At 40.3% G+C, this 11,943-nt stretch overlaps 1 protein-coding gene across 1 annotated transcript in view; it reads right to left on the bottom strand.

Moving 5' to 3' along the window:
• Positions 1 to 5,436: 5,436 nt before the first annotated feature.
• Positions 5,437 to 11,943, bottom strand: part of DEPTOR (DEP domain containing MTOR interacting protein) — a 148,079-nt gene continuing 141,572 nt past the window's right edge. Inside the window, exon 9 of the mRNA XM_068525539.1 lies at positions 5,437 to 6,089. Within this exon, the coding sequence (XP_068381640.1) occupies positions 5,961 to 6,089 (129 nt within the window). The 3' untranslated portion in view covers positions 5,437 to 5,960. The remainder of the gene's footprint in view (positions 6,090 to 11,943) is intronic.

Genomic DNA, 11,943 nt, shown 5'->3' with positions numbered 1-11,943 from the left:
GAACAAGAGAATGAATGGTAAACTCAACATTTGCCATTGTGCTTTCCTTGGGTAAGGGAAAGTGGGGGACAGGATTGGGAAGGAGACAACAGCTTAAATATAAGTTGTTGTCAGTGTTCTGGTTCTGGGGTTGGATGGTGGTTTGTGGTGTTAAAACACCCGTATCAACCCAGGATTTCATATTCCCACCTCTCCATGGAGAGAAGTCTTCTAGGAGACAGGCCTAGAGGTGACTCTTGAAGGATGAGCTGAATCCAGGGTCTGGTCTACTCAGTTTTATACTTCCAGGGCCTATATATACTGTCCAGCAAAACACAGGTCCTCAGTGAGGTTTCTTGAATGAATGAAAGAGCAAGTGAATAAATGAATAAATGAGAGAAAAATGTAAAGTCCTTTTGGTTAATATTGCGTGTAGTCTGAATAACCACTCACCTCCATACTTCTACCCTACACATACTGAATTGTGTAACTGATTTCCTAATTAGTTGAAAAAAACTAAAAAGCAAAAAAATAACATTCTCTCAAAATAGTAAACAATGACATAGCATATTTCCATATAGACTATTCCATAACACTCATCAGTAACTGTGTAGTGAGGAAATGATTCCAAATCAAATACACTACAGAAAAAGCTTTTTAATGCACTTTTTTTTTTTTCCAGGCAAAAGAGCTTCAGAAAACATCCATCATTAAGTAGTTTTACAAATGGCACTTTTGGCTACATTAGAGAATTAGATATGAGTCCCATGTGTTTCCTCTGATAGGTTAGTAGTAGATCAGCTTTACAATGCAACCCTTTCTTAGGATTAAAAAAATGGCTAATTTGTTCTAAAAGACAGAAAAAGCTGGAACCCTAAAGTCATTGTTTTAAAAATTTAACATTTATTTCATGCTATACTGTCTATTTTCATATTATAATTTTAAGTATTTTGCTATAATTTTTAAGAAATGGAGAAAATAAATTTCAACCTAATTTAAAAATAAACATATATTAAGTACATATATTAATGCATTTGACAATACCATATACTAACTTTGATGATGAACTTCCTTTTGGTACACTGCAGATTTGTCCTTTTGGTATTGAACTGAGGACAAACATATTACACCTGAAATTCTGCCTTAAATGAGTAAAACCATGGTCAATGACACCAATAGACTCCAACCAATTTGCAAAACTGAAATGTTCTAGAGTTATTCTGATCATGTATAACCAAAATGAAACAGGATTAATATTCAGTGGGAGAGAATAGTCAACATCATTCAAGTAGATCTTAAAAGCAGATTATTTTCACAACATATTTGAAAGTAATGAGTATTTGGAAATGTGAGACTCAATTCTGGCCTGAAAGCAATGCTTTTTAAATTATTAATTGCTACCACTCCAATGCATTCACCTTTTATAAGGTAGTGTGAAGTTGATCGTATCTAATCTACTCAGACATGGATATCTTCTTCATGTTACCCAACATTTCTCAACTAGAAATGTATCAATTTATACAATTATTTATCAGAGATTAATAAGAAAACATCAGATTATAGAACCAACCCAAAAGGCAGCTGCATTTTTCTCTCTACAGCAGAATTAACCAACATGGCTTTCAAATCCTATGCTAAAGAATTAACGAAAAATGATTTCTGTCTCTATCACAAAAACACAGACACCTTACACAAACACCTGATAAACCAAAAGTGTTTTCTCTAGGAACAAAGTAAGCCATTTCAGGGATTCTCCATGAGTGAACTCTCACACACAATACACCAATACACACAGACACACACACATAGGAAATAAAAGCTCTTAGAAATACTGCTTACTGTTAATTTAGAATCATTCTTGGTGTTACATTTAGGAATGGAGTTTCTAAATTTTAAAGCTGTTCAACTGTCAAAATATCACACAAAATATTTATTTTTTAATGATATGATTTAACAACTCAAGGCCTGAGTTAATTTATGTATCCTTCACCTTCACAGGTACATGGCACAACTGCATTTTATGAATAATCCAAAGCCAAAGGCCTATTTTCACGGCATTACCCTCCACTGCAGGAGGCTATATAAGGACATAGGATTGGAGGGCGGGAGGCTGGTGTTTGGCCTAGGTTCTGGCCCCAACAAGCCTCATGAGTATGGGCATGCCACCTGACCACTCCACACCTCAGCAAAATGAAAAGAATAAAAACCGTGCTCTCCGTGGCTCCATGCAGCACTATTATTTCAGGATTTTTCTGACTCTAGTTTTCATTAGGCATGGGGCTTTATTCACAACTGTTGTACTTCTACCCAGTGGTTGGTCAGTAATTTACATCTGGATAGCTGAAGCCTTTCAGTAACTAGGTAAGTTTTTGGTCCTTTATTCAAAAAAATAGTGAGTACCTAGTCTTAGTGGATTAAAAATGGCCAGATTCTTTGCAGCTCCTCCCATCAAAAGGAAGAATCTGTCTCCCAGCCTCTTGGTTCTGGGCTAGCTTTGTGACTTGCTTCGGCCAACAAAATGCTGTGGAGGTGACACTGTGTGACTTCCAAGCAAGTCCACAAAAGGTCTTGCAGTTTCCATGCTCCCCCTCTTTGATCTCATGAGGCCTAACGAGAAAGCCTGGGCTAGCTACGGGGAAAGGCCACGTGAAGTGAACTGAGGCACCCCAGCCAATGCCCCAGCCAACAGCGAGATATATGCACAAAGCCATCCACAATCAGCTAGCCCCCAGTCGACACGCTCCCTGACCACAGATGTTTGTTTGAACCCAACCCATTCCACATCAAGCTATGGCTGGTCATCCTAGCAGAGCTTTGCCCAAAAGGCCAACCCACAGGATCATGAGCAAGTAAGTAGCGTTATAAGGTGTGTTTTGGGTTGATTCGCTAGACAGCAATGGATAGCTGACATACTGCTCTGTGTTAGGAACTGTGCTAGGTGAAGGGACTGCCTGGGCAGCAAGACACAGTTCCTGTTCTGCAGATGCTTAGAGTGTAGTTAGGGAGACAGACGTGTAATGGGACAATTTCAAAGGAAATGTCATCAGTGCTGTCATCACAAGAGGGTGGTGTATAGGGGTCCATGGGAATTTAGAGAAGGGCATCAATCCCAGAGCTAGATTGCTGGCAAAGATTTCTCAGAGGTAATATCTAAGAATACCTAAGGGGAATTAATAAGACAGATTTTTCCAGGCAAAGAAGGAGAAAGAATAATATTCCAGGGAGGAGAAACTGCATGGGCAAAGGCTGCAGGGAGCTAGACCGGGGCCCTTTTGGGAGTGGAGCATTCACTTTTAACTACAGGGTGAGGATGCCAGGGGTGGGCTGGGACTATAGCTAAGGTGAAGCTCTCTTGGCCTTAAATAGAATTCTCTGGCATTTGGACTTTAAGGGTGATGGGAGTCAAAGGAGGAATCAGTTCCATCCTCCCTTCCTGCTTTTATTCCCTTCCTCTCTCCCTCCCTCCTTCCCTCCCTCCCTTCCTTCCATCCTCCCTTCCTTCCTTCCTTCCTTCTTCCTTCCCTCCCTCCCTCCCTTCCTTCCATCCTCCCTTCCTTCCTTCCCTCCCTCTCTTCCTCCCTCCCTTCCTTCCTTCTTCCTTCCCTCTCTCCCTCCTTCCCTCCCTCCCTTCCTCCCTTCCCTCCCTCCCTCCCTTCATCCATCCTTCCTTCCTTCCTTCCTCCCTCCCTTCCTTCCCTCCCTTCATCCATCCTTCCTTCCTTCTTCCTTCCCTCCCTCCCTCCTTCCCTCCTTCCTTCACCTTAGTGTTCATTTGAGCAAAGACATCAATGCCACTCTCTGAATCAAAGAAATTTCACAGGCAGGAGGCTGTGTGAAGTCAATAAAGGCAGATGCCTCTCTGGTGCTTAGACTGGCTGAAGGGAAGTGGTATTATGCCAAGGTCCAAGACAATGGGCGTTGGGACATGCATAAAAAGGACAGGTAGCAGCAAGAAGAAGATGCCACTCCCGAAAGGCATTCCGCCTTCTTTCATCAGTTAATGAATACATGCAGACAGGAGGCATTTAGGACTCATCCTTTAAAGATGTTATACATTTTTTTAAAGCCTAATGATAAGGCTTCCCACTTACTAGTTGTGTGGCCTTGGGTATATGACTAACCTTTTTATGAGTCCGTTTCCTCAGTTGTAAAATGGAGATGACAACACTGACGTCACAGGTCAGTGAGGACAGGCAATGTACAGTTTTAGCACAGCACTGGGTACAGGATAAGCCCTCAACGGAAGGTCCCCACATGCGGAAAGGCTGGGGAATGTAGGAGAGGGAGTCACATGGGCTTTAGCATTAGATAAACTTGTGTTTGAATCCAGGCTCTATCACTTAGTAGTTCTTGCAACTGTGTGAACTTGAGACCATTTTAAAACTTGCTCAGACTTACTTTTCAAGTCTGAAAAATGGGGGGGAGATAATACCAACCTTGCTGGGTTGTGATGAATATTAAAAGAGAGCACGTATGTAAAGTGCCATAGCACACAGCCTGGCACACAGTTTAAACGCACATACACACGGAGATGATAATATTTCTCAAATGTAGATCGACAGTATTAATGTTAGCCATCCTATATTACTTCAAAGTCCTATTCTCTGACTAAAGCTACAGATCAGAAAAGTTGGACTACCAGAAACATATATATGTGGTATCTTTAACACATGTCCATTCCACCAGTACCATTATATTATGATAACCTATCACCAAAAAATGGCCAAGGTACAACATTCATATTTTGTTACTACATGATCAGAAAGTAACCTTGTCGTTCAGAACGTATTATATGAAAATAAGAGGAATTGAGCATTCCCTGATTCCCTAATTTGGCACTTTGAGGAGCTTCCTCTATACACCAAGCCCCAAAATGCATTCTCTTTGAGACCAAAAAAGAAACACGCATATATACAAGTGAGCTGAAGGGTTACAACACAAGAAGTTGCTTTTGGTGAAAAATAATCCTGCCAAATAAGCAACATGTCATGTCCTTAGAATATGTCACACTAGAAAGCTAGTGAAAATTCAGGCCAATAAGGCAATTTAGTTTCAAGTTTTATCATATATGGGCCAAGTTCTAGAATACTTCACCTAAAAAGGGACAACTTCAAAGTGAAATCTTGCCAGAGGCGTGATTCTGAATTACATGTGTATATACAAACTTGTCTGTTTTGACATTCAACATATTCAGGATTATTTCTAGAAAGCTGCTGTTGCTGACTGATAGAACAAAATGATGTAGGCTCAGAAAGAGAAAACAGAGCACATAGTTTTAAGTAGTTATCTCCCTATCTACCCCACCCATACCATCATAAGGTTTTTGGTTTTTGACCAATGCCATAACTGAAAACACATGTTAAGTGAAAAGTTGATACTAAAGGCAGGAATTAAGAAAAAGTCAAAAATTTGATGGCTTTTAAGCACTGAATGATTTACAACCTTCAAAATGCTAATTAACAAGTACTATTCCTTTGGATGTTGTTTTAATTTGAAATTTGGTGAAATCTAGATCTTCTAATAAACAGTTCCATGCTCATTTGGTGACAGTACAACTTAAAGTCTGTAAAAACTACTTTATTGACTCCTGTGAAGGGGATTTTAGCACATCGCTGTTTTGGCAAGAGAAGCATTTCAACAACTTTCTGCAAACTAAGATATAAAACAATGGATGAGAACTGCAAATGGAAATTGAGTAAGGCAATGCTACTATGTAAAAAAAAATCCTGTTTCTCAAACTTTTTCTACACTGACCTAAGTCGTTTTTTTGCTGTTTTTTTTTAAAAAGATGTATTACCCGGTTCTTCCACATTCAACAGGGAAACAGTGTGTGAAACTCAAATTAAGATGTGTATGTACGGAGAAAAGATCTGTATGTCCAAAGCCATCCAGGTATACAGAAGTCTTGTCATTGCAGAGCTTTGTGTTGTTCTGCCTTTGATCCTCCGCAGGCCACGGGATGGGCTGGGAGGGCTGCCCTCTCAGCACTCTAACTCCTCCATGACCTCCATCACAATCGTCCGTGGGCCCGTCAGAATCAGGTTGCTCACCGTCCGGTAGTCAACGTGCAGCACGTTAAGCCCATTTACAGAGACGACGAACTGACAGACCTGAAGGAAGGACAAAGAAAAAGCATCTCTTGAATTCCCTAGCGGTCCAGTGGTTAGGACTCCCCGCTTCCATCTGCAGCAACATGGAAGGACCTAGAGATTCTCATACTGAGTGAAGTAAGTCAGACAGAGGAAGACAAGTATCATGAGATATCGCTTACATGTGGAATCTGCAAAAAAGGGCCTACTATATGGCACAGAGAACTCTACTCAATACTCTGTAATGACCTATACGGGAGAAAGAATCTAAAAAAAGAGTTGATATATGTATATGTATAACTGATTCACTTTGCTGTACAGCAGAAACTAATACAACATTGTAAATCAACTATACTCCAATAAAAATTAAAAAAAAATAAACTATGCATATTCAAAGAAAAAAAAAAGCATCTCTTAGAGCTCCTGGTTTTTCATAGACCTAGAATAAAGACATTGTGCATCTTTAACAGGTAACTTCCTACATTGGTACGCAAGTGTACCCAGCCAGCAACTGCAATTTAACAATTTCCAAGAAACTATACTATTCCTGGAAGGCAGTATAATAGAAAAAGCATTTGGTTTGTCGTTTTACCACCTTGGGTTTAAATCCCAACTCAGCAACTTACTAGCTTAAGCTAGGTATTTAAATTCCTGAGCTTCATTTCCCTCAGCTCTAAAATAGGGATGATTAATAATCATAATATCTACCTTCTAAGATTGTTGTAAGAATTAAATGAGGTCAAGGGCGTAAAGCTTCTACTCCAGTGCTCTGAACCTATGCGGTACTCAATACTTTTTTATAATCACAGTGTTTGTGGCTGTTACTGTTCATTTGGACTCAGTTTATAGGGAGATTCTATGTCCTCGTGTTCCCCAAACAGTCTTCTTTTATACCTATTATTCCTGCATGATTATTAATAGTTTCTCCTTTCACCTGCCATGGTGTCCCAGTTGAGATGATAAATTCCACACATTTCCCTATTTCCCATCCTTACAAAAATGGATGAGGCCAACAAAGGTCAGCTTTTAAACTGAGTATTAGTTTACCTATGATAGGACAGATAATTACAATAAAAAATTTAAAAGCATTATTCAGTAACGAGCGGCCACTTTGGATGTGTCATAGTGAACATAATACTGATCACAGCTACTGCCTCAAATGGAGGGGCTTCTCTTGAGGTTGGTGGTGGCATCAGATGCTGGGTAGTTTCCATTTAGCTGACACAGATTAACAGATGGTATATCTGTTGTGTGTCTGAAGAGTGCACACTGGACAGGAATGATTTGTTTATGTCACTCAAATAGAGAAATGGAGAGATACACAGATCTCCAGCTGTCGGTGATACGTACTTCTAATCAGCAAAACAGAATCAAACAGCATATAAATCTGTAAGGTGCTTGGCACATAGTAGGCACTGGTGGTGAGCTGAATGATACCCCCACCCCCCAAAGATATCCATGTCCTAATCCCCAGAACCTGTGAATATATTAGTTGACATGGCGACAAGGAATTAAGGTTGCAGATGGAACTGGACTGCTAATCAGCTGATTTTAACATAGGGGTTATCCAGGTGGGCCCAATGTAATCACAAGGGTACTTATAAGAAGGAGACAAAAAAGTCACAGGCAGAATCAGGAGATGTGACAACAGAAGCAAGAGTGATATGAGGAAGGGGCTAGGAGCTGAGGGATGCAGGTGGCCCCTAGAAGTTGAAAAAGGTAAGGAAATGGATTCTCCCCTCAGAACCTACAGAAGGAATGCAGACCTACTGATACCTTTATTTTAGACCTTTGACTCCAGAACTATAAGATAATAAATTTGTGTTGTTTTAAGTTACCAAGTTTGTTAATTTGTTACAGCAGCAATAGGAGATGAAATAAAATAATCAATAAATATTCATTGTTGAATGAAATGAATGAATAATGTATTAAGCAAAAAAAGCACAATTAGGATTGAGCCTGAAGGATTTCTGGCTTCCTATAAATTATTTCTTCATTTATTGGGAAAATAAGAAAATAAAAAGGGGACTTCTCTGATGGCGCAGTGGTTGAGAATCCGCCTGCCAATGCAGGAGACACAATCCCTGGCCCGGGAAGATCCCACATGCCGCGGAGCAACTAAGCCCGTGTGCCACAACTACTGAGCCTGTGCTCGAGAGCCTGCGAGCCACAACGACTGAGCCCGCGTGCTGCAACTACTGAAGCCCACGCACCTAGAGCCCGTGCTCCGCAACAAGAGAAGCCACAGAAGCCTGTGCACCTCAACAAAGAGTAGCCCCCACTCGCGGCAACTAGAGAAAGCCCACGCACAGCAACAAAGACCCAACACAGCCAAAAATTAAAATTAATTAATTAAAGAAAAAAAGAGAAAAGAAGACAAAAGGGAAGGGACAGAAGTTGGAGAGAGGGGGAGGAAAGGAGATGGCTGAGGTTGATTAAGTTAATGCAGTTGTTTTCATGGCTGTTAGCTTCGAGCTCTAACCCACCCCCTTCCTTAAGGGAACATAAGCTGCAGCTGTGGAGAAGTGTTATCGTTATCTTATAGGAAACCACCAGAAGAGAAAAACAAGAACCCACCGGAACTGGTTAGAACCAGCCAAATGCAAGATGGCAGAAGACCTGACCTTCAGCAGACGCTGAACCTCATTATACGCTCATTGTAATATGATAGCAAGCTAAATGACACACCCACCAATACCATTACAGTTGACAATTGCCATGACAACAACAAGAGGAATCCGTATTAGGACTGAAAAGGGATGTTGCCCCGGTTCTGAGCAAACTACACCCCTGTTTTCAGAGAAGTAATGAATTCCCTCCCCCTAACCCCTCCCCTTTATATCAGAGGTATCCCGGCCCAAGTCCGGTGAGAAGGTGATTTGCAAACTAAGTTCCCGACTCTCCATTCTCTGGCCTCTGAATAAAGCTTGTGCTCTTTCTGTCTCAGCGTTGGTTTTGTTATTGGCTGTGGAATCCGAACGGACAAATAGCCTTACCCGCAGAGGCAGGGGGTTCTGGCCAGGGCCAGGGCCCAAGTGAGGGTCCGTCCAACCAATTCGGTAACAATGTGTCCCATAACTGTTGTTCTCATCATCATACTTCTTTAAGTGTAATGTCTTAGAGAATTAAGGTGCACACCTGCTCCCAATTATTTATTAATAAATTTAGTGTTGACAACACAAAGAATGTGAAAATACTTAAAACACTTGAAAATCACTGTTTCCTTTTATTGTTTTCTGAGTGGGCAATATCAATAGAAACTCAGACACCGTATTAACAAATATAACAAATATAAAATATAACTAATATGAAATATAAATTACATGTTATATTTTAAATGTAAGTATGAAATAAAATACATAAAATACTGTATTAAGTCTAAAGATATCTGTGCCTATTACTTCGATAAACCAAAAGTGGAACGTATTAAAAGGGCAGCTGTGAATCTGTGGAAAAGATGAAGGATTTGGAATCCAGTGATATGGATTTAAGTCCTAGGCTCCTTTGCTGGATGATCATTTTTTTTTTTTTTTTTTTTGTCCGCATAGCTTGTGGGAATCTTAGTTCCCCGACTAGGAATTGAACCCGGGCCCTCGGCAGTCCTAACTGCCTAACAGCGAGGAGTCCTAACCACTGGACTGCCAGGGAATTCCCTGGATGATCTTAATAAAGTCATTTGCCTCTATGCCTCAATGACATCATTTACAAAAGAGAGTTAGGTAAAAATGCTTATCCTCACAGGTTCAAATTAATGAATTGAAAACCTTTTTTGCAAATATCAAGCCCTACACCAATACTAGCTTCAATGAACTTCTATTCCCTTTAAAAATACCCACTTTTTTCAAGGTCACGTGCAAAACAGAATGGAAAGTGGACAGTGGCAAGCACAGTGGTTATTTACTCAATAAACACTCGCTGTTGTCAGAAGCCTCAATATTTTCCACTCCCGAACTTATAATACTATGGTGTCGTTCTACATAAGGACACCGACCTCTGTTTTTCTTTTCCTATTTCCACAAATCTGTCACCATGAATTGAGGGCACATTTTTTTTTTTTTCCATCAGAGCACATCTTGTACAGAATCAGCAGTTCTCAACCATGGTTGAAGTCGTAGTCAGAATCAAGGTCACGCATGCAGGTCCGAATCCATCCTGAAACAGGCTACAAGTGTAATTTGCAGGACAATTTAGCACAAATTCAATGTAGACATTTGCTGGAGTTTTGTGTTTTCTACTCCAGCATGCTCTTGAGCCAAAGAATGAGAGGAATTCCACCCCCACCCAATCCAGAGTGTTGACTTTAGACGGGTCCTTCTTTTCTCCAAAGGGATGAACAGCCTTTTTGTGTTGCCCAAGGAGAGTGCAGAAGTTGCCTGGTAAGCTCACACTCTAGCTGACCCTTCACAGGCTCCCGAAGATGAGACGTCTCTGCATCACTCAGGGATCACCTGCAGCATTTAGTCTTGACCAGAATTGTATTCTCTCTCTCCCACGTAGTGTTGGTTTCAATCGACCAACATTTAAAAATTAGAAAATTTTCACATAAAAATCTAGATTCTGGCTTCTCTGGAACAATCTGAAGATCTAACAATACCAGGCCTGGATGGCCACTTGGCAATGGCTCCATAGGGGCTGCCCTTTCTAGATGGGCACACGTTCTCTCGTTTGCCGTGGTCCTCACCACTTCCTATTTTTCTTACACCTAGCTGAGAGACATTTGAGTCTGTGATCCCTGATCTGGGGCCACCAGAGAGAGAGCTTAAGAGAGGAAGGCTTGGTGCTTCAAAACTGATGGACCCCAAATGTTTAACAGCTGATGAAAGGGGAAATAAAATTTGGTATATCCATACAATGGAATATGATTCAGCAATAAAATGGAACCAACTACATGTTACGACATGGCTGAACCTGGAAAACATTCTGCTAAGTGAAAGAAGCCAGTCCCAGCTCCGACTCAGCCAGGCGATCACAAGGTAAACAATCGATACACTTACAACCGTTCTGTTTTTCACTTTCAATACAGTATTCCATAAATTATATGAGATAGTCAACACTCTATTACAAAACAGGATTTGTGTTAGATGATTTTGCCCAGCTGTAGGCTAATATAAGTGTTCTGAGCATGTTTAAAATAAGATAGACTAAGCTATGATGTTCCCTAGGTTAAGTGTATTAAGTGCATTTTTGACTTACAGATATTTTCAATTTACAATGGGTTTATCAGGATGGAACCCCATCATAGGTTATCTAGTTCTCTAGACCTGCCTTTGATTCCCTTATATTCTTGATATCCTTCTAATCAATTTCTTTTTCTTTCTTTTTTTTAATGATAGCTGGTTTCTGTCATTGGCAACCCATGCTCATCAATACAATCCTTAAGAACAAACTGAATATCAGAGAGGTTAAGTTATTTGCTCAAGGGCACACAACTAAGTGCCTCATCTGGAATTTGAACTCCATGACTCTACAGCCTGACATAAATACAAATTTATAAAGTACAATATGCAAGTTCTGAGGAATGCAGAGAACAGTGGAAAACAAGTGTTTTCTCTCTTGGCTTTAACTGTTAATTAAAGAGTCTGGGTTCGCTCAAATACCTTGTGGTGTTGATGTTTAGGCTCTTCCAACTTCATTAAGAAGGTTTTTACTCAGTTAAGGTTGGGCTGCTTTTTGTGTCACTTAAAATCCTAACAATATGTAAATTGAGACATTTATTTCAATTTTTTTTCCTTGAATGAGGCAAGAAAAAAAAAAAAGGCCTTTCAAACACTTATCATGCTTATATTCAAGGTAGTAATTTTAGAGTCAGGCTGTTAGAAAGACATCATCTCTCCCTAAGTGGTCCCAACAACTGCTGTGGTTCCAGCAGTTCTAA

This window comes from Eschrichtius robustus, chromosome 17, assembly GCF_028021215.1.
Source record: "Eschrichtius robustus isolate mEscRob2 chromosome 17, mEscRob2.pri, whole genome shotgun sequence".
Lineage (NCBI taxonomy): Eukaryota > Metazoa > Chordata > Mammalia > Artiodactyla > Eschrichtiidae > Eschrichtius > Eschrichtius robustus.
Note: the sequence above shows the minus strand (reverse complement) of the source record. Positions and strands in the feature narration are given on the sequence as shown.